This window comes from Porites lutea, chromosome 8 (genome assembly GCF_958299795.1).
Source record: "Porites lutea chromosome 8, jaPorLute2.1, whole genome shotgun sequence".
NCBI lineage: Eukaryota > Metazoa > Cnidaria > Anthozoa > Scleractinia > Poritidae > Porites > Porites lutea.
In genome coordinates, this window is record NC_133208.1 from 23,363,517 (window position 1) to 23,386,973 (window position 23,457).

The 23,457-nt window shown below is 39.3% G+C and overlaps 1 protein-coding gene across 5 annotated transcripts; it reads left to right on the plus strand.

Annotated features, from left to right (window-relative positions):
* Positions 1-462: 462 nt before the first annotated feature.
* LOC140947047 (uncharacterized) lies at positions 463-6,007 on the plus strand. 5 transcript variants are annotated; one of them, XM_073396128.1, is made up of 9 exons: positions 463-2,483; positions 2,601-2,675; positions 2,776-2,913; positions 3,231-3,384; positions 3,472-3,623; positions 4,110-4,183; positions 4,477-4,594; positions 5,379-5,486; positions 5,777-6,007. In XM_073396128.1, coding segments are annotated over exons 1-9 (840 nt in total). In that variant the 5' UTR covers positions 463-2,464; the 3' UTR covers positions 5,779-6,007. The 5 variants fall into 5 exon arrangements, with proteins under 5 accessions (XP_073252229.1, XP_073252227.1, XP_073252231.1 ...); XM_073396126.1 differs by having other exon boundaries at positions 5,379-6,007; XM_073396130.1 differs by lacking the exon at positions 5,379-5,486.
* The last annotated feature ends 17,450 nt before the right edge of the window (positions 6,008-23,457 follow it).

Here is a 23,457-nt window from a genome sequence, read left to right on the forward strand (position 1 = left end):
GTCAGTTCATTATTTTTATGGTTGTTTGATATAGAGATATACCTTGCTACAGATCTCTCAAAATCGTAACACCAGAAGTTATCTGGGGATCCAAAATTTACAACATCCTCATGAATGTGTGTGAGTAGATGATTGACTAAATGACAACTGGATAGACCATATCTTTCCTCAAGCAAAATGTTATAGCGAATACACATGTCCTTAAAAACAGTAGCTGAATCGATGTTCCATCCATTTCGCCCTTGATAATAAAGAAACTCTACAATCCGTGGAAGTGTCTGCCACACTTCATAATCTTGGTCGTTAATTAAACCCCCTAACACTAGTTCAGAAGCTGGGAAAGCAAACTTCTGGTAGTCCTCTGCTTTCCAAAAGCCAGTGCGGTTGATGTTTGATGGGTACCGCGATGCACGTAAATCAGGACTCCATGGAAAATTTTGTAGTCTTTCCTGTAATGCACTCTTGTCAGTAGCTGCATCATTTAATATGTATGACAAATGATGTTTGATAATTCCAAGGGAAACTGTGTGCATTACATCAATAACACAGTCACTCTGAATATCAAAGCCATACAGTCTGGTTAATCTATACAAAATAGACAAACCTGTGAAACCAACTTCTTGAGACCTTGTAGCTGCCACTGTTACCCTTTCTTCTTCTTCTATTTCTTGAAGTATATGCTCCTCAATTACACGTCTTGACCATGGAAATCTAGTTGCCCTACGATAGTCTCCATAATAATAAGTTGTTGATTCTGTACTTGCACGCTTGAAGCCACACTTGCATCTTCTACAAGGTGACTTTCCACAGAATTTTGATTTACACAGTTCACACATTGCTGGGTAATCAGCTGTGCAAAGTAATAAAAGATGTCTTAGCTTGGTTGGACCAGCTTCCCCCCACCGAGTATCAAGTGAATAATTCACCTCTACACCCTCTATAAAACCTCTCTCTATCTCTTCAATAAAGGGAGCAAGAAATGGGTCAAGGGCAACAGGCCTTTTCTTTGGAAGCAGGTAGCAAGGAACAAACCCTACGACAAAAACTTCCTCTGCCTTGCATCTGTCCTCTTTGCACATTGTTGCAATTTGTACTTCCAAAGCACCACAACCATGATTCTCTTCGCCCGAAAATGGTTGGAATCCATCCCAGTGGAGAATATAAGCAATATTTCGTGGGTCACCATATGCATTTGCTGGTTTGTGCTCAAAATGTTTATGACACGAGGGACACACAAGTTTTTTGAGGCTTGAATCTGGAAGAAATGGTTCTTTCTCCACGTCTGAAGCAGGAATGACAAATCTGCATTTTTCATCTGGACAAAAAACAGGTAAAGTCCAACTTTCATCTGGGTTCCAGAACCATGATAACTGGGAAAACCTCTTGCCATCCCATAGCTCTTTTTTTATTTCCCAGCCCCAGTCCTCTGAACTATTTTCATAAAACCAGTGATCTTTTTCCTTCATGTGACATGTCATTTTTCTACACATTTCAGGATCCTTGCACCATAATTTTAATTTGGAGTTGAGACCAATATAGTAGTAAGGGATGGTTCCTTCCTTTCCACAATGGGGGCAAGGTTGTGTGCTGCTTTCCATAAGACCATAGAGACAACGGTGAGACTCATGAAGACAAATAAAGTACTGTTTTGCATCTTCATACCCCACTTTCTTTAAGACTTTCTCACATTCTGACCAATTTTTTGGCCATAGGTTCTCCAGATAAGGGTGTGCCGCCAAAAATAGTTTCTTGCCCCATTCCAGAATTTTTTCAAATCCAATCTGAGAGATTTTCAATTCAAGCTGAAGTTCAAGTGCATCAAGAACTGCCTCTACGATCCTTTCAGAGATCGTGTCCTCTTCTGTTGTGGAGGCCATTCCCACAGACTCCTCCTGAGTATGTTGACCAGATTGATCTTCATCACTGTGCATGTCATGCACGTTCATATGACTTCCAGAAGCGATGTCTTCCTCGTCACTGCCATAATCTGCCTCGGAGGCAGTGTCTCCTTGACCACTCAAACCATAATTATCATCTTCGACCTCACAACTACTTTCTGATGAATCATCATCGCGACCGCCATCACTAGCAGTTTGAGCGAGTAACTGATTTGTTCTGTTGAAATGTCTGTAAGCGGTTGCTCTTGATACGGGCTTATTATCACAAATTCCGCACTGGCAATGAACATGTGGCTGAACGTCACTTTCACTGCATATACAGTACAAAAACACTGGATCAGGAGTAGCCATGTTCTAAATCTTCTCACCACCATTACTCTTCGCGTGACTGCAAGACTGCAGGCGTTACTGTGGAGAAGGACTGGAAATAGTCTTAGAACCCAGTCCTTTTGAAAGCGAGCGATACTGCGCATGCACTCAAACCACATCTTCCCGCCTTCGAGCTGAGTGTTAGGTTGCAGTGGAGCGTATTTAATCGCGTTTTTGTTGTGTTTTTTCCGTTAAATATGGAAGAAGATTACAGAGGTATGTTACGGTGACTTTCTATCGTTTCTTTTTTGAAAAATTAGTTCGTGACAGGGTTTTTTCTTTCCAGTTTGATACTTCTAAAGCTCGAAACATGATTCCCGCCTTTCCTTGCAGAATGGTCTGTGGAGAGAGTTGGACAATTTCTAGAAGAAAAAGGGTTCGAAAAAGAAGTTATTGAAAAATTCGCAGGTAAGCTGCCATTAAGGCGTTCAACAAAGTGTTAAGAGCTCGTGGCAACGTGATAAATTTTGCAGCTTATTCGAGTTTCTGGTCTTTATTTTGTTGACAGAACAAAAAGTGAAAGGGCGACACTTGTCAATTATGAAGAAGTCTCAAGACAAGAATGTGTTCCAGGCATGTGGACTAACAACTGTTGGGGAGCAGATGGAATTTATTTCGCACATTGAATCCTTAGAGAACATTCAAGGTACGACCTTACATTTTTCGTTCTTTTTTGTTCCTTTTCTGTGTGTCTAGTCCAACTTTGCCGAAGGAAAGCACGTGTTTTTTGTAGTATTGCGAATCATCAAGATTAAAATGGAGTAAAGTACATTTACTTCACTTCGCCTCCTGTGCCAGCCCGTGCAAACGATTCGCTAAAATTGCATGATGCGAACGTTCGGTGACAGGTTCGATAAATTCCCACCCATTTTGTTCCCATTTTGCTGCTTACAGTAAGTTGTTAAATTGTTTGGGTGGGGTTTATAAATTTTTGCTAAACTTTGACACCTTTTCCCTCTTTAGGTGAGGTACATGCAGTGCCACAATTAAGTGCAAAGACAAGTTCAGTTGTGTTGCCGAAAAACATCAAATACAGCCCACCTACAAGGAAGGAGAAGTTAACAGCAGCAGAGATTAAAAAACTAGACCCTTCAACTAAATTAGTTTACATGAGTGTGTAAGTATTACAATGTTTTTGTTTGTAAATTTAAAACTGTGGCTATCCCCCTCAATAGAATATTTTGTCTTTTGAATTGCATTGCAGTCTAACAAGAATACGTAAAGCCACAAGTGAAAAATTCCCAGGAAATGAAATACCATTGATAAGATCAAACCCGGAAGTAGCTGCGAAAGTTAATGCCTTAGTAGACGAACTTGCAGATGATTGCTGTATCAAGTCAATTGAGTTTGGAAAAGGTGTGAGATTTTAGTAGTTTTACAAAAACTTTTATCCAACAGACTAGTTTGTTTTGTAGTTTTTCCTTAAAACAGTGAAAGGTTTTAACCCAGGACTCAATTTCTTAACTTTCTTACTACACAACAACAACAACAACAACTCAAAAAAGGTGCCTTAATGTCTTTATTTGTTGCTGCCATGCCTATTTGAAGGTGCTGCTTTTCCTTTTAAATACACCATTTCATTGCTGCTTTATTTTTCATTGTGACATGGCAATGAAACTTGAATTTAAAATACTCTAAAAGTACTACAATGTATATGATCACTGTCAGCTGTTTCATAGTTTGGCATTTGAATGAACTATTGCAAGGACAAGCTTTAAATTAATTAAAGATCAACCCAATCCCAATAAACGGCTGTTTTGTAGCAGGCTTAACTAAGTAGCTAGTTTTTCCAGATGTAAAAGGTTATGCTTTCTTTTCCTTTGTTTCCTTTCTTACTTCCAGATGGAATCAGACAACATATCAAAGCAGTCCTCTATGAGCGCAAGAGAATGATAAATTTGGGACACAGCTATGAGGTTTGTCAAACAATTTTATTTGATAATACATGTATTTATTCTTGTAAAAAGAAACAAAATGTTTCTCCAGGGGAAAAAAAACACCCTCTGCCACCACAAAGGGTTTTTGGTTTGTCTCAGCAGACATTCCACTTAAGGCTTTGTGTTTTCCTTTAAAATGTAGAGCTCTTGGTCATGAGACCCCCATCCCTGGGGGATTGTCGATATGGAGCCACACAATTATTGTACTGCCTTACCTCATATGTTTTAAACTTCAAATCAGAGCTGTAAAAATTACTTTTTGTTCTTTCCAGAGAAAAAGCAAAAAGATACGTGAGTCGGGCTCAGAATCCTCAGAATCTGCTTCAACATCTGCTGGTAATGACACCGACATTTTGTCGGATGATGACTCTTCCAGTGACACATCCAATGGTAAGGTACTGAAGATTTTTATTTCAGCTTTTTATTACATTGCATGTGGTCCGACCACATGCTTATTGTTGTTCCTTGTAGAAGTTCGCATAAAAAGTCCTGATAAATGGTGTGACTAAGGGAGGTTTGACTGGATGTTTTGTTATTTAAAATTTAAGCTTTTCATCACAAAACAGAAGGTTAGGGTCATTAGAAGTTTGCTCCTCAGTTTAGATCTCAAAGTTGAAAGTGATACTTGACTTCATACTTAGTGACTTGGCGGCGGAGGCTGGATTTCAATCATCCCTTAAACAAAAATAACAATTTCAGATCAGGCAAGTCAGATTGTCGGGCCTTGGTAAGATTTTTTGAAGTGCTTTCATTGTTTACCAATGAAGCATGACAGAGTAATGTCGAGCTGAATAATCTTATCCAAGGGACGTCTTAAGAAGATAATTCCCTTCATCATAGTCCAACAACACAACTCTAAGTCGACAATAGCAGTCACTGCACTTGTAATCTTATTTTCTCAGTTATAAGTCATTCCCAAATGTTTTGATGTAGCATTTCATGGCAAAGCATTCCAAACAAACACCCAAGGAGAAAGCAATAACCATGCAAGAAGCAATCTGAAGCCTTGAGCAAAGTATAAGTCAAAAATTTTTCTTCGTGTTATTTGTGTGTCTTTGTGCACTTTATTTGTAGAGTCAGTATCAAATCATACCCAGTGTTAAAGTGAAACGATTAATTCATCTACTAGTTTCTTCATTTTATCCCTAAAAACTGTGAATTATCCCATCAACAGCTGTGAGCCCCTGTATGCATCTGCAGTCAGCAGAACAAATAGTTTGTAAAGTGTTTGGAAAGACAACATCAAGTCATGTGCAGTTGCATCGTCATATTATACCCGCATGTAGGTATCTCAAGGTTCATGGAATTAGAGGGAAATCCAAAGTGCATTGTTTAAGAAACCTGGCATCTGCTTTAGTAGAACAAGAAGTCGTTAAAATAGAGAATGATGTTAAGGTGCTGACAGGCGATGACATTGAGTTGTCTGGTGATCGAAATTTGCTTGATGAAATTAGGGCTTGGGAGGAATCAAATAAACAGAATAAAGAAAATAAGCCTATCAATTAATGAGGTTTTGTATTTTCATATCATTGCATTCTCAAAGTAAATATAAAATTTCATACCTCTTTGCAGAGGCAATACAAGTATGGAGATGCAAACCTCAAATATCTCAAGGACATCTAGGATGAAGAGATGGTAGTAATTCGTGCACTCTGATAGCAATAATTATTCTGGGAAGAATGTTTTGTTTGAGTGAATCAGAATTGGCTATTCCCAATCAGAACAGTAATCCTCTGAAAAATTCTTGGGTTCATGCTTTAGCAAATGCTATAGTTGATGGTAACACAGTATATGACAGTATATGTTGAAACAGCTTGCACACTCGCTCGGAAAGAGTTTAAAATTGGTTTCAAGATTTAGATGATTCACCATTAGCAACAATGTTATTTTAAGTGAGGGTAAGGGTAAACTTTTCCTTATAGACACCCATTATGACATTTTGTCCGGCAGTGGCTCAAAATTTGTGTTGGGAAATGCACAGGGAGTATCAGAGTTTATAAGAAAAGAAGCACGTCAGTTCACAAAGAAATTAAGGTATGGTGTATTAACAATGGTTGAGTTTTTATCATAGTACACTAGATGACATTCATCTTTTAAACCCAGCCCGGCTTTGAGGTTTACAGTTTTAGCATCTTAAGATTTTTTTTTACTTGCATACAATTTGTTCTGTAAAGTGATTTTAAACCTGGCACTTCAGTGCTTAAATCACAGTCACTATATTCATGATCACTTCTATCCTTTTTTGAGAACGGTTTTGAAGAATGAATTATGCCTAAATTAAAACACATCCACAACAAGTGGGCGGGTCTTAATGAGACACCTGCTAAAACTTTTTAATCTGTGTACAGTGAAGGAAGTTTGTTTTTGATTTGTTGATTTCAAAGTGAATTGTAGATGCTAAGACAGTAACCTTTAAAGAAAAACGTTCGGGTTGCAGTTTAACTTGGTAGCTGTTCAATTTATTTCCTGCATTTCAAACACTGAAAAAACACTGAAACAAAGTTATTGAATAGCTTTGGTTTGTTAAGGTTTACTATTCAAATTTATAGCTGAAAACTTATAAAAGATGTGAGGTCTTATGGTACATCCTAATTGAAATTTTTGAATCACAGATAATTTGTAAGTTTAGTTTATAAGTTAAACTTATAAATACAGTATTACAGTCAAACCAGGTCAAGCCTACCCCCCAAGAATCCGTTGCTAGTTGTAGATTTCAGATTGATCTCTGCATTCTTGTATGTGTTATGAGCTGTGTTTTCGCACGCGAGGCAGTTAAGAAATTTCTACCAGCTCCATTTTCCTGAAATTGATGTAAATGTCTTCTAAGAAGCTTAATCCATTCAAAGATTTCCAATCTGACCAAATACATGGAAGTTCAAGTAAAATATTCACTGCTCATTATGCATGCAGAAATGCCGCTTTGAATTTGACACCAGTTACGGGAACGACTAACGGATTCATTTTTCAAATGATCAAGTCACTGATAGAATCTGGGGGGGTACGCTTGACTTGGTTTGACTGTAAGGTCGAGTGCATTGTTGCTGCTTAACAAAGGTTATTATGATTTTTTGCCATCTTGCATTGACTGGTTATAAACAAAACTGTAATAGTTGAAAGCTGATATGTATTTTATAACACACCAATGTATATGTTATGTGACTGATACAATAAAGACAGTTTGTATTCCAGCAAGCCTCGTTTGATTTCGTCACAAAAATATTGTCATAAATGTATCCTGACCAAGGACGTTTAACTTAAACTGTAAGAATCAGGTACCACGAAATTTAAATTGAAAAAATCCCAAGTATAGATTTGGCAATTCCCAAATTTTCAAGGCAAGTCTTAAACAGTTGAATTCCCAATACTGGAACATTTTCCAATATTGGGAATAATAAATTCCCATATAGGGAATAGTAAATTCCCAAGTTGTAATTCTGGGAATCGTCTCACTTTCACAAATTTGGGATTTTCTTGGGAATTCTCCAAATACCCTATAAAATTCCCAAAATGGGAACTGGTTATTTTTTCCTGTGCGTAGTTCGGGGGCTAGTTTCATTTATATAACATCAATTCAGTTTGGGGTTCTTCAACTCCAACAAAAGCAGTTAAAAACTTTTCCCAAGACTTAAGATAGAAGTTTTGTTCAAAAGTTAATCAGCAAGCTTTTCAAATTATTTGGCATCATATTTATTCATGCTCAATTGGCCTTTTTTTTATCATTACAGAAATTATGAAGCATTGATGAGTTTGCAGGAGATACACGCCCAGGAAGACATATGCCTCATTCAACTGAAATCCAACCTTCTCACCCATGAGAGGTGGAAGTGGGTTTAAGCAAGAAATTTAAAGCCTTATTTGATGATACACTAACCTTAGGGAGCAGGTGGTTAAATTAACTATAACTTCAATTCTCACAACAAACAGTTTTTCCAGTTTTAGAGCGGTTTTCACTTGACTGTCGAAAGTAATTGAGGAATTGGTTTGGTTTTGGTTTTACTACGCCCTTTGGTTGGCTAGTGTATTTACTTTGGTTTTGGTTTTACGACAGTCAAGTGAAAACCGCTCTAAAGCGTACTTCAAGTACAAATTCATCTGGGGACTAGGAAAGTTGCTGTTTGCCTACATGTCAGCCCGCCAGGGACCGAGATGTTTCTCACCTGTTTCTTGGAAGATTATGACCTATCACTCTTTTTTCTTAATCGCTCAAGCAAAACAAATGACAGGATGGCACATTCATCATTATTTAGCTGCACCTTTCTTAGTGTGCTAAGAAAGTGGTGTCCGATAGCCCATGGCTAGTGGATTTGCTATCGGGCTAGTGAAGTCTGTTTTTAACTTGCCCGATGGGCAACTGATATTTTTTGAGGAATTCGAATAACAAAACTGTGAAATCAATTCTGCTTGTCAAAAATCTTTTGGCGCTAGTTCAAACAACGTCTGGGCTAGTAAATGCTAGTTTCAGCTTGCCTGAATGGCAAGCTGTAAAAATGATTTTCTTTGCACCCTGCTTTTTACAAATAAATGAAAGGAAATTTATTATATTCAACTGGTACATGAAGCAACATTGACACATTATGTCCATTTCTAACCACCAAGAACAAAAGCAAAAGAAGCTTTGGCAAGTGTAGCGTCTTTTTATTTCCCATTCATCAAATAAATTATCATGTATTAACAGTATTATCCAGTATAATACATGATGTATGAGGGTTCCCAGTCCCCTGGAGCATTTTTAAAGATCTCATAACAGAACTCGCCGCGTATTAACCACTCAAGAAGGCGGAGGTGTCATGAAGGGACCACCTTCACTCTTGTCGCTGGGCTAAAAACAAAAAGGCTACCTTGTATAATTAATAATAATAATAATAATAGTGAACTTTATTTTAAAAGGATAACAGTTAACCCTGATAAGTCTATGGCCATCTATAATAAATTGCAGATTATTTCTGTAACTGGAAAGGAGAATAAAATTATTATTACCAGGCTAAGTACAGTTTACTATTGGAATTTAAAAAAGTTACAATGACTATATGCAACAAAGATTAAAACTATGATAAATGGCTATATGTGATTAACATTATTAAAGTCCTTTTAAAAGGGACTGAACACCCCCTTTTTCATTATATCTACTGGAATACCATTCCGTAGGCTATGCATGCTCCACCTGTCTCCTGTTTGTATATTTAACACACAAGATTATGTGGGTCCTTTGTCTATTTTGTATGCAACTCTGCTTTTGTTGTGAGGATTACCATCAGTTAATGAGTTATCCCCATTACTTCTCTGGTATATATTACAACAATGTTGTTGGTATGTTGTCACTATGTTTTTAGTAATAAATAGTTTGAACAGTCTTTTCAACATTGCTTCTTTCTAATGTCTGCATCGGTTGCTATTCAGTTGATGTTACTTTTCAGATGGTCAGCAGCCAGAAACTCAGCTCTAATATCATGTTATTGATTTCATCCTAAAGTCAAAGAACAGCTCCCATTATTTGAGCTGTTGTAATGCTGTAAAATATTTCAATTTTGCAAACGTATGTTTCTGCTGATTAAAAGGCATCAACATGCTTTTCAATGATGTTGTGATGTAATGGGAACAGGACAGAGACAGTATTTGAGATAACGATAACCATTTTGCTTTTGAAGGATGATAACACTCTTGTATGACTTGGTGATGTTCTCTCTATAAAGTGCTCTCCAGAGTAATGGGAGAAGCCAGAGATGATTACTCGCTTAAACCTGTGCCATCATCATAAAACTCAACAGTTGACTTGTCAGTTCCACAGGGTTGAAGATCATTTTGTAAATCCACGAACAATACCACTCCAAGAATCGAACCTTGTGGAATGCCATTGATAATGACTTGGAAAGTGACAATTATCAATTAAACTGATCTCCACCAAGGAAAGATTAATTTATCCACGGTGAACTTACACAACAAAGTTATATCTGGTATGTTATTCAAGACATACTGGAATTGCAGAATATGAAGATCATCACAGTTATAGATGCAAGCTTTTCACTGTATCTAACCATTCATATGGTCATTCTCCAATTTCAACAGCATCTGGTCAATTAGCCTGACAATTTCAGTTTTGGTTGTGGGTGTCTTGGGGAAAGAACAATGCAGTTTATAATGGAGGTTTTGATTTTCAGTATGTATATGCTCCTTGAATAATTTTGAATCTGTCGTAAACACGGAAAATCTGTTGGCTAGCTTCCAAGCTGATGATTAAGAGAACTGTTATAGTAGCATACATACTCAATTAATCTTGGTAACAATGATGACGTACCTGGAGCACCAGCCTGTTTTGCAGTAATACCATTGGCACCAGTCACTTTGAACAAAGGCATAGATTTCATTTTATATTGAAGCTGTTTACACTGGGATAAGAAGTGAAGGTTTAGTATTTGTCTGACAGTTGTTCACGGAATCAGCAGTCGAGGACGATGAATGTGAAATATTGTTTATGGAATCTATTCGGCAGTTCAGCACAGTCTATCCAGAAGCTCATGTGTGGTTATTGAAGAAATATATGTACTATAAAAAAATATTGCAATTATCTCTATAGTTTTTTATCATCACATGTTTGACTTCAATAACTTGTTGATTATCTCTAAATTTACCATACCTTAAACTAATACACTACTACTAAGGAAAAAGGAAAAAAGCTTTTCCTAAAAAATACTGAGCCAACAGAATGCACATACAATCAAGGACTGGGTCCGGATGCTATTAACCCTTTCACTTGCAAAGTGAACAATGTAGTCTTGTAAGATAATTAATAATTATTTACCTTTTGATTTTGAAGACAAATCCCACATTGTATGGTGTGACTATTTAAGTGAAAGCTCTTTGTAAGTAGTACTATTTTAAAATATGTCTTTCACCATTTTACAAAATGAAGCTTAGAATTTTACTTAAATAGTCCATTTTACAGTTAAAGGTGAAAACAAGGTTGGAGTTGACCTTGTAATGTATTCATACAACCCTTCCTGCTTGATTATGTAAATTATGTTGTTTTTATGCTAACTAGTATTTTTAAGTATAATTTCCATAAGAAAAGGGAGCAGGTTTGTATCAAAAAAGGTCAACCTCAGCTTTGCATTCACTCAAGGCTAGGATACTAAGCCCATAACTGTAACATAGCATATGTGAACGGTAATGGGTTCATGATAACCGTCACGAATATAGAGATATTAAGTGACCACTAAGCCCACTATGAGAATGTTGATGTAATTGCTGTAGTTACTGTAGTTGGTGTAGTAGCTGTAGTTGGTGTAGTAGCAGTAGTTGGTGTAGTAGTCGTAGTTAGTGTAGTAACTGTAGTAGCTGTAGTTGCTGTAGTTGGTGTAGTAGCTATAGTTGGTGTAGTAGCTGTAGTTGGTGTAGTAGCTGTAGCTGCTGTAGTTGGTGTAGTTGGAGTAGTTGGTGTAGTAGCTGTAGTTAGTGTAGTAGCTGTAGTTGGTGTAGTTAGTGTAGTTGGTGTAGTAGCTGTAGTTGGTGTAGTTGCTGTAGTTGCTGTAGTTGGTGTAGTTGCTGTAGTTGGTGTAGTAGCTGTAGTTAGTGTAGTAGCTGTAGTTGGTGTAGTTAGTGTAGTTGGTGTAGTAGCTGTAGTTGGTGTAGTTGGTGTAGTAGCTGTAGTTGGTGTGGTTGGTGTAGTTGCTGTAGTTGGTGTAGTTCCTGTAGTTGCTGTAGTTGCTGTAGTCGCTGTAGTTGCTGTAGTTGGTGTAGTTGGTGTAGTAGCTGTAGTTAGTGTAGTAGCTGTAGTTGGTGTAGTTAGTGTAGTTGGTGTAGTAGCTGTAGTTGGTGTAGTTGGTGTAGTAGCTGTAGTTGGTGTAGTTGCTGTAGTTGCTGTAGTTGGTGTAGTTGCTGTAGTTGCTGTAGTTGGTGTAGTTAATGTAGTTGGTGTAGTTAGTGTAGTTGGTGTAGTTAGTGTAGTTAGTGTAGTAGCTGTAGTTGGTGTAGTTGGTGTAGTAGCTGTAGTTGGTATAGTTGCTGTAGTTGCTGTAGTTGGTGTAGTTAATGTAGTTGGTGTAGTTGGTGTAGTAGCTGTAGTTAGTGTAGTAGCTGTAGTTGGTGTAGTAGCTGTAGTTGCTGTAGTTGGTGTAGTAGCTAAGTTGGTGTAGTAGCTGTAGTTGGTGTAGTAGTTGTAGTTGGTGTAGTAGCTGTAGTTGCTGTAGTTGGTGTAGATGGTGTAGTTCGTGTAGTAGCTGTAGTTAGTGTAGTAGCTGTAGTTGGTGTAGTTACTGTAGTTGGTATAGTAGCTGTAGTTGGTGAAGTTGGTGTAGTTGCTGTAGTTGGTTTAGTTGCTGTAGTTGGTGTAGTAGCTGTAGTTAGTGTAGTAGCTGTAGTTGGTGTAGTTAGTGTAGTTAGTGTAGTAGCTGTAGTTGGTGTAGTTGGTGTAGTAGCTGTAGTTGGTGTGGTTGGTGTAGTTTCTGTAGTTGGTGTAGTTCCTGTAGTTGCTGCAGTCTCTGTAGTTGCTGTAGTCTCTGTAGTTGCTGTAGTTGGTGTAGTTGGTGTAGTAGCTGTAGTTAGTGTAGTAGCTGTAGTTAATGTAGTTAGTGTAGTTGGCGTAGTAGCTGTAGTTGGTATAGTAGCTGTAGTTGGTGTAGTTGCTGTAGTTGGTGTAGTTGCTGTAGTTGCTGTAGTTGGTGTAGTTAATGTAGTTGGTGTAGTTAGTGTAGTTGGTGTAGTTAGTGTAGTTGGTGTAGTAGCTGTAGTTGGTGTAGTTGGTGTAGTAGCTGTAGTTGCTGTAGTTGCTGTAGTTGCTGTAGTTGGTGTAGTTAATGTAGTGTGTGTAGTTGGTGTAGTAGCTGTAGTTAGTGTAGTAGCTGTAGTTGGTGTAGTAGCTGTAGTTGCTGTAGTTGGTGTAGTAGCTATAGTTGGTGTAGTAGCTGTAGTTGGTGTAGTAGTTGTAGTTGGTGTAGTAGCTGTAGTTGCTGTAGTTGGGATAGATGGTGTAGTTCGTGTAGTAGCTGTAGTTAGTGTAGTAGCTGTAGTTGGTGTAGTTAGTGTAGTTGGTGTAGTAGCTGTAGTTGGTGTAGTAGCTGTAGTTGGTGTAGTTGGTGTAGTTAGTGTAGTTGGTGTAGTAGCTGTAGTTGGTGTAGTAGCTGTAGTTGCTGTAGTTGCTGTAGTTGCTGTAGTTGGTGTAGTTGCTGTAGTTGCTGTAGTTGCTGTAGTTGGTGTCGTTAATGTAGTTGGTGTAGTTGGTGTAGTTGGTGTAGTAGCTGTAGTTGGTGTAGTAGCTGTAGTTGCTGTAGTTGCTGTAGTTGGTGTAGTAGTTGTAGTTGGTGTAGTAGCTGTAGTTGCTGTAGTCGGTGTAGATGGTGTAGTTCGTGTAGTAGCTGTAGTTAGTGTAGTAGCTGTAGTTGGTGTAGTTAGTGTAGTTGGTGTAGTAGCTGTAGTTGGTGTAGTTAGTGTAGTTGGTGTAGTAGCTGTAGTTGGTGTAGTAGCTGTAGTTGGTGTAGTTGGTGTAGTTAGTGTAGTTGGTGTAGTAGCTGTAGTTGGTGTAGTAGCTGTAGTTGCTGTAGTTGCTGTAGTAGCTGTAGTTGGTGTAGTTAGTGTAGTTGGTGTAGTAGCTGTAGTTGGTGTAGTAGCTGTAGTTGCTGTAGTTGGTGTAGTAGCTATAGTTGGTGTAGTAGCTGTAGTTGGTGTAGTAGTTGTAGTTGGTGTAGTAGCTGTAGTTGCTGTAGTCGGTGTAGATGGTGTAGTTCGTGTAGTAGCTGTAGTTAGTGTAGTAGCTGTAGTTGGTGTAGTTAGTGTAGTTGGTGTAGTAGCTGTAGTTAGTGTAGTAGCTGTAGTTGGTGTAGTTGGTGTAGTTAGTGTAGTTGGTGTAGTAGCTGTAGTTGGTGTAGTAGCTGTAGTTGCTGTAGTTGCTGTAGTTGCTGTAGTTGGTGTAGTTGCTGTAGTTGGTGTAGTTGCTGTAGTTGGTGTAGTTAATGTAGTTGGTGTAGTTGGTGTAGTTGGTGTAGTTAGTGTAGTTGGTGTAGTAGGTGTAGTTAGTGTAGTTGGTGTAGTAGCTGTAGTTGGTGTAGTAGCTGTAGTTGGTGTAGTTGGTATAGTTAGTGTAGTTGGTGTAGTAGCTGTAGTTGGTGTAGTAGCTGTAGTTGCTGTAGTTGCTGTAGTTGCTGTAGTTGGTGTAGTTGCTGTAGTTGGTGTAGTTAATGTAGTTGGTGTAGTTGGTGTAGTTGGTGTAGTAGCTGTAGTTAGTGTAGTAGCTGTAGTTGGTGTAGTAGCTGTAGTTGCTGTAGTTGCTGTAGTTGGTGTAGTTGGTGTAGTAGCTGTAGTTAGTGTAGTAGCTGTAGTTGGTGTAGTTAGTGTAGTTGGTGTAGTAGCTGTAGTTGGTGTAGTTAGTGTAGTTGGTGTAGTAGCTGTAGTTGGTGTAGTAGCTGTAGTTGGTGTAGTTGGTGTAGTTAGTGTAGTTGGTGTAGTAGCTGTAGTTGGTGTAGTAGCTGTAGTTGCTGTAGTTGCTGTAGTAGCTGTAGTTGGTGTAGTTAGTGTAGTTGGTGTAGTAGCTGTAGTTGGTGTAGTAGCTGTAGTTGCTGTAGTTGCTGTAGTTGGTGTAGTTGCTGTAGTTGGTGTAGTTAATGTAGTTGGTGTAGTTGGTGTAGTAGCTGTAGTTAGTGTAGTAGCTGTAGTTGGTGTAGTAGCGGTAGTTGCTGTAGTTGGTGTAGTAGCTATAGTTGGTGTAGTAGCTGTAGTTGGTGTAGTAGTTGTAGTTGGTGTAGTAGCTGTAGTTGCTGTAGTTGGTGTAGATGGTGTAGTTCGTGTAGTAGCTGTAGTTAGTGTAGTAGCTGTAGTTGGTGTAGTTAGTGTAGTTGGTGTAGTAGCTGTAGTTGGTGTAGTACCTGTAGTTGGTGTAGTTGGTGTAGTTAGTGTAGTTGGTGTAGTAGCTGTAGTTGGTGTAGTAGCTTTAGTTTCTGTAGTTGCTGTAGTTGCTGTAGTTGCTGTAGTTGCTCTAGTTGCTGTAGTTGGTGTAGTTGCTGTAGTTGGTGTAGTAGTTGTAGTTGGTGTAGTAGCTGTAGTTGCTGTAGTCGGTGTAGATGGTGTAGTTCGTGTAGTAGCTGTAGTTAGTGTAGTAGCTGTAGTTGGTGTAGTTAGTGTAGTTGGTGTAGTAGCTGTAGTTAGTGTAGTAGCTGTAGTTGGTGTAGTTGGTGTAGTTAGTGTAGTTGGTGTAGTAGCTGTAGTTGGTGTAGTAGCTGTAGTTGCTGTAGTTGGTGTAGTAGCTATAGTTGGTGTAGTAGCTGTAGTTGGTGTAGTAGTTGTAGTTGGTGTAGTAGCTGTAGTTGCTGTAGTCGGTGTAGATGGTGTAGTTCGTGTAGTAGCTGTAGTTAGTGTAGTAGCTGTAGTTGGTGTAGTTAGTGTAGTTGGTGTAGTAGCTGTAGTTAGTGTAGTAGCTGTAGTTGGTGTAGTTGGTGTAGTTAGTGTAGTTGGTGTAGTAGCTGTAGTTGGTGTAGTAGCTGTAGTTGCTGTAGTTGCTGTAGTTGCTGTAGTTGGTGTAGTTGCTGTAGTTGGTGTAGTTGCTGTAGTTGGTGTAGTTAATGTAGTTGGTGTAGTTGGTGTAGTTGGTGTAGTTAGTGTAGTTGGTGTAGTAGGTGTAGTTAGTGTAGTTGGTGTAGTAGCTGTAGTTGGTGTAGTAGCTGTAGTTGGTGTAGTTGGTGTAGTTAGTGTAGTTGGTGTAGTAGCTGTAGTTGGTGTAGTAGCTGTAGTTGCTGTAGTTGCTGTAGTTGCTGTAGTTGGTGTAGTTGCTGTAGTTGGTGTAGTTAATGTAGTTGGTGTAGTTGGTGTAGTTGGTGTAGTAGCTGTAGTTAGTGTAGTAGCTGTAGTTGGTGTAGTAGTTGTAGTTGCTGTAGTTGCTGTAGTTGGTGTAGTTGGTGTAGTAGCTGTAGTTAGTGTAGTAGCTGTAGTTGGTGTAGTTAGTGTAGTTGGTGTAGTAGCTGTAGTTGGTGTAGTTAGTGTAGTTGGTGTAGTAGCTGTAGTTGGTGTAGTAGCTGTAGTTGGTGTAGTTGGTGTAGTTAGTGTAGTTGGTGTAGTAGCTGTAGTTGGTGTAGTAGCTGTAGTTGCTGTAGTTGCTGTAGTAGCTGTAGTTGGTGTAGTTAGTGTAGTTGGTGTAGTAGCTGTAGTTGGTGTAGTAGCTGTAGTTGCTGTAGTTGCTGTAGTTGGTGTAGTTGCTGTAGTTGGTGTAGTTAATGTAGTTGGTGTAGTTGGTGTAGTAGCTGTAGTTAGTGTAGTAGCTGTAGTTGGTGTAGTAGCGGTAGTTGCTGTAGTTGGTGTAGTAGCTATAGTTGGTGTAGTAGCTGTAGTTGGTGTAGTAGTTGTAGTTGGTGTAGTAGCTGTAGTTGCTGTAGTTGGTGTAGATGGTGTAGTTCGTGTAGTAGCTGTAGTTAGTGTAGTAGCTGTAGTTGGTGTAGTTAGTGTAGTTGGTGTAGTAGCTGTAGTTGGTGTAGTACCTGTAGTTGGTGTAGTTGGTGTAGTTAGTGTAGTTGGTGTAGTAGCTGTAGTTGGTGTAGTAGCTTTAGTTGCTGTAGTTGCTGTAGTTGCTGTAGTTGCTGTAGTTGCTCTAGTTGCTGTAGTTGGTGTAGTTGCTTTAGTTGGTGTAGTTGCTGTAGTTGCTGTAGTAGCTGTAGTTGGTTTAGTAGCTGTAGTTGGTGTAGTTAGTGTAGTTGGTGTAGTAGCTGTAGTTGGTGTAGTAGCTTTAGTTGCTGTAGTTGCTGTAGTTGCTGTAGTTGCTGTAGTTGCTCTAGTTGCTGTAGTTGGTGTAGTTGATGTAGTTGGTGTAGTTGCTGTAGTTGCTGTAGTAGCTGTAGTTGGTTTAGTAGCTGTAGTTGGTGTAGTTAGTGTAGTTGGTGTAGTACCTGTAGTTGGTGTAGTTGGTGTAGTTAGTGTAGTTGGTGTAGTAGCTGTAGTTGGTGTAGTAGCTTTAGTTGCTGTAGTTGCTGTAGTTGCTCTAGTTGCTGTAGTTGGTGTAGTTGCTGTAGTTGGTGTAGTTGCTGTAGTTGCTGTAGTAGCTGTAGTTGGTTTAGTAGCTGTAGTTGGTGTAGTTAGTGTAGTTGGTGTAGTAGCTGTAGTTGCTGTAGTTGGTGTAGTAGCTATAGTTAGTGTAGTAGCTGTAGTTGCTGTAGTACCTGTAGTTGGTGTAGTTGGTGTAGTTGGTGTAGTAGCTGTAGTTGGTGTAGTACCTGTAGTTGCTGTAGTTAGTGTAGTTGGTGTAGTAGCTCTAGTTGGAGTAGTAGCTGTAGTTGGTGTAGTTGGTGTAGTTGGTATAGTAGCTGTAGTTAGTGTAGTAGCTGTAGTTGGTGTAGTTAGTGTAGTTGGTGTAGTTGCTGTAGTTAGTGTAGTAGCTGTAGTTGGTGTAGTTTGTGTAGTTGCTGTAGTTGGTGTAGTTGCTGTAGTTGCTGTAGTTGGTGTAGTAGCTGTAGTTTCTGTAGTTGCTGTAGTTAGTGTAGTTGCTGTAGTTATTGTAGTTGGTGTAGTTAATGTAGTTGGTGTAGTTTCTGTAGTTGCTGTAGTTAGCGTAGTTGGTGTAGTTGGTGTAGTTGATGTAGTTGCTGTAGTTGCCGTAGTTGCTGTAGTTAGTGTAGTTGGTGTAGTTGATTTAGTTGCTGTAGTTGCTGTTGTAGCTGTAGTTAGTATAGCAGCTGTAGTAAGTGTAGTTAGTGTAGTTGGTGTAGTAGCTGTAGTTGGTGTAGTTAGCGTAGTTGCTGTAGTTGCTGTAGTTGCGTAGTTACTGTATGTACGTATTTTTGGTTAATATCTGTCAGAATAAAATCTTGTATAACTACAAAAACTACAGGAACTATGACAAACTACACCAACTACACCAAAATACAGCAACTACACCGAATAACACCAACAAAAACAACTACAACATGCCAACTACAGCAACTACCCCAAACTACAGTAAAAACACCAACTACAGCTACCACACTAACTACTCCAACTACAGCAACTACAGCAACTACACCAACTACACTAACTACACCAACTACAGCAACTACAGCAACTACAGCAACTACAGCAACTACAGCAACTACAGCAACTACAGCAACTTCACCAACTACAGCAACTTCACCAACTAAAGCTACTACACCAACTACAGCAACTACACCAACTACAGCTACTACACCAACTACACTAAGTACACTAACTACAGCTGCTACACTAACTACAGCTACTACAGCAACTACAGCAACTACAGCAACTACACCAACTACACCAACTACACCAACTACACAAACTACATTAACTACACCAACTACACCAACTGCATTAACTACACCAACTACACCAACTACACCAACTACACCAACCACACTAACTACACCAACTACAGCAACTACAGCAACTACACCAACTACACCAACTACAGCAACTACAGCAACTTCACCAACTAAAGCTACTACACCAACTACACCAACTACACCAACTACATCAACTACATTAACTACACCAACTACAGGAACTACAGCAACTACAGCTACTACACCAACTACAGCTACTACACCAACTACACTAACTACACCAACTACAGCTACTACACTAACTACAGCTTCTACACCAACTACACCAACTACACCAACTACAGCTACTACACCAACTACAGCTACTACACCAACTACACCAACTACACAAACTACAGCAACTAGTGCTACTACACCAAATACAGCTACTACACCAACTACACTAACTACACTAACTACACCAAATACATTAACTACAGCAACTACAGCTACTACACCAACTACACTAACTACACTAACAACAGCTGCTACACTAACTACAGCTACTACAGCAACTACAGCAACTACATCAACTACACCAACTACACTAACTACAGCAACTACTCCAACTACAGCAACTACATTAACTACACCAACTACACCAACTACACTAACTACACCGACTACAGAAACTACACCTACTACAGCAACTACAGCAACTACATTAACTACACCAACTACACCAACTACAGCAACTACACTAACTACAGCAACTACAGAAACTACAGATACTACACCAACTACAGCAACTACACCAACTACAGCAACTACACCAACTACACCAACTACACCAACTACAGTAACTACACCAACTACACCTACTACACCAACTACAGCAACTTCACCAACTAAAGCTACTACACCAACTACACCAACTACACTAACTGCACCAACTACATCAACTACATTAACTACACCAACTACAGCAACTACACCAACTACACCAACTACAGCTACTACACCACCTACAGCTACTACACCAACTACACTAACTACACGAACTACAGCTACTACACTAACTACAGCTACTACACCAACTACACCAACTACACCAACTACACCAACTACACCAACTACAGCTACTACACCAACTACAGCTACTACACCAACTATAGCTACTACACCAACTACAGCAACTACAGCTACTACACCAGCTACATTAACTACACCAACTAAAACCAACTACAGCAACTACACTAACTGCAGCAACTACAGAAACTACAGCTACTACAGCAACTACAGCAACTACAGCAACTACACCAACTACACCAACTACATTAACTACACCAACTACAGCAACTACAGCAACTACAGCAACTACAGCAACTACAGCAACTATTCCAACTACAACAACTACAGCAACTACACCAGCTACAGCTACTACACCAACTACAGCTACTACACCAACTACACTAGCTACACCAACTACAGCTACTTCACTAACTACAGCTACTACACCAACTACACGAACTACAACAACTACAGCAACTACAGCTACTAGACCAACTACAGCTACTACACCAACTACACTAACTACACCAACTACAGCTACTACACTAACTACAGCTACTACACCAACTACACTAACTACACCAACTACACTAACTACACCAACTACATTAACTACAGCAACTACAGCTACTACACCAACTACACTAACTACAGGAACTACAGCTACTACACTAACTACAGCTAGTACACCAACTACACCAACTACATTAACTACATTAACTACAGCAACTACAGCAACTACAGCGACTACACCAACTACAGCAACTACAGCAACTACATCAACTACAGCTACTACACCAACTACAGCTATTACACCAACTACACTAACTACACCAACTACACAAACTACAGCTACTACACTAACTACAGCTACTAAACCAACTACACTGACTACGCCAACTACAGCTACTACACCAACTACAGCTACTACACCAACTACACTAACTACACCAACTACACTAACTACACCAACTACACTAACTACACCAACTACATTAGCTACAGCAACTACAGCTACTACACCAACTACAGCTACTACACCAACTACACTAACTACACCAACTACAGCTACTACACTAACTACAGTTACTACACCAACTACAATTTTTTCACCAACTACAGCTACTACACCAACTATAGCTACTACACCAACTACAGCAAATACAGCTACTACACCAACTACAATAACTACACCAACTACAGCTACTACACTAACTACAGCTACTACACCAACTTCACCAACTACACCAACTACATTAACTACACCAACTACAACAACTACAGCAACTACACCAACTACAGCAACTACACCAACTACAGCTACTACACCAACTACAGCTACTACACCAACTACACTAACTACACCAACTACAGCTACTACACTAACTACAGCTACTACACCAACTACACCAACTACAGCAACTACAGCAACTACAGCAACTACAGCAACTACACCAACTACACCAACTACAGCAACTACACCAACTACACCAACTACAGCTACTACACCAACTACACCAACTACAGCTACTACACCAACTACACTAACTACACCAACTACAGCTACTACACCAAGTACAGCTACTACACCAACTACACCAACTACAGCTACTACACCAACTACACTAACTACACCAGCTACAGCTACTACACTAACTACAGCTACTACACCAACTACAGCAACTACACCAACTACAGCAACTACAGCGACTACAGCAACTACAGCAACTACACCAACTACAGCAACTAGAGCAACTACACCAACTACAGCTACTACACCAACTACACCAACTACACCAACTACACCAACTACACCAACTACAGCAACTACACCAACTACACCAACTACAGCTACTACACCAACTACACTAACTACACCAACTACAGCTACTACACTAACTACAGCTACTATACCAACTACACCAACTACACCAACTACAGCAACTACAGCTACTACACCAACTACAGCTACTACATCAACTACAGCTACTACACCAACTATAGCTACTACACCAACTACAGCAACTACAGCTACTACACCAACTACAGTTACTACACCAACTACGACTACTACACCAACTACTGCTACTACACCAACTACAGTTACTACACCAACTACAGTAACTACAGCAATTACATCAACATTCTCATAGTGGGCTTAGTGGTCACTTAATATCTCTATATTCGTGACGGTTATCATGAACCCATTACCGACGCAAGTGACAAATGTTCATTTTATCCGTCAATATTCGCCCTTATTTTGAAGCTGATGGTCCAATTTGCTTCAAAGCTCTCTTTAAAATACTTCTCCTTTCTAAATTTATCGCGAAAACCATGTTTTGATCGCCAAAACGTTCCATGCACCGGCTCAAAATTATAAACCCAGACCACGCGAGGACTTCGGTCACCCTTCGCGGGGAGCAAATCAAAACGACCAACTGAGCAAACTTTGCTGTTGTATTTAATAAAAATTCGCATTGAATCTTTATACATTTCAGAAAGGAAATTTACTCCCTCGAATACTCCCTCATACTATAGCTATTCTACTATAAGGCTAAGAAAAAGTCACAAATATAAGCCTTTTTGAGACTTCCTTGTCTTTTAAGATTCTTTTCTTTCGAATTGTGTCTAGTACGTGTAATTTAATGTCCTCACCCCTTCGTTTATACACCTATTTCGAAAAAGGTTGTCGGAGAAAACGACGAATGGCAATTGTCGAACGGAGATTGTACGACCGAAAGGAACTGTGCGTTTTGAATATTGAAGGTAAATAATCAACTATGTGAGCTAATCAATGACACCGGCTCTATTTAGTGAAGACCTTCGATGGCGGGTTAGTATGGTTTGTCCATATTCTTAAGCATTCAGTTGTAGAGGCTTCACTTTTCCTGGGCGTTTCTGAAAGAACAGTTGAGCGCTATATTTCTAAATTTCTTGTGACTGGCGATGTAAAGTTGGAGACAATAGGCCGTTCATACGAGGAACGAGGAACGGCTTTCAATTGAAAAAAGCGTGAGTTTATTTTGTCTTCGCCGTCAAGAACAGACAAACGTTCATAGTTGGTGTTTTCTTTTTTACGCAACGTGAAAGCAACTTGTGAAATTTTGCGTATCAAATAGCGTAACCAAAGTTCCTTTCGGTCGTGCAACCTCAGTTCGACATTGATTCGCCGTTCGCCATTCTCTCCGATAACCTTTTTTGAAATAGCTGTATGTAAAAAAGGCAAAAGAGAAAATAAGAGTAAATCACCTTACTGATCAAGAGTTTGCTGCATCACTAAACAAGAAGGCTTCCTCACTTTTTTCGCCAGATATCGACGAGTGTTCTACCAACTCCCACAGCTGTGACGTTAATACGGTGTGTAGCAATAATGTGGGATCTTACGCATGCTCGTGTAAAGCAGGATACACAGGCAATGGAAATACCTGCACGGGTGAGCCTTTTGAGTTTAATTTCGTTTGTATGATATGTTTGTTTTTAGATTGAATGCAACGACAATAATACAAGTCTTTTGTGCTCCTTTTGTCTTTTACAGTTAAAGTTTTGGTTTGGCAGGAATTTAAATTAATTTCACTATTGACAAATAGACGAAAAGTGGAGCCAAGCAGCCAGTTTATATCATCGGAGAAGTGCAACGATGGTTATTGTTCCGGCCTGCGATCATTTTTTTACGCCTAAAAGTCAGTTGGTTCGATAACCTAACCGTGAAACAATGGGAAATAATGATAAACAATGATGTGTTATTGTTTCTGCGACCAACGAGGAAACAGCTTACGAGCAGCTCTATCATTGCGTTTTTTTTTTTTTTTTTTTAAATCTCGCTTAAGATAATTCATTCCGTTTTTCTCGTTCTGTTTTCTCTTAGCAATGAAAACCGTTTCGATTATACATTTTGGCATTCTTCGTTTTGTAGATATTGACGAGTGCGCCAGCGGTACTCACAACTGCCACAGCTCACTT

Coding starts and splice junctions, on each gene's coding strand:
- LOC140947047 (XM_073396126.1), top strand. Junction 2,676..2,775: donor AGTTATTGAAAAATTCGCAG/GTAAGCTGCCAT, acceptor TTTTGTTGACAG/AACAAAAAGTGAAAGGGCGA. Junction 4,184..4,476: donor ATTTGGGACACAGCTATGAG/GTTTGTCAAACA, acceptor TGTTCTTTCCAG/AGAAAAAGCAAAAAGATACG.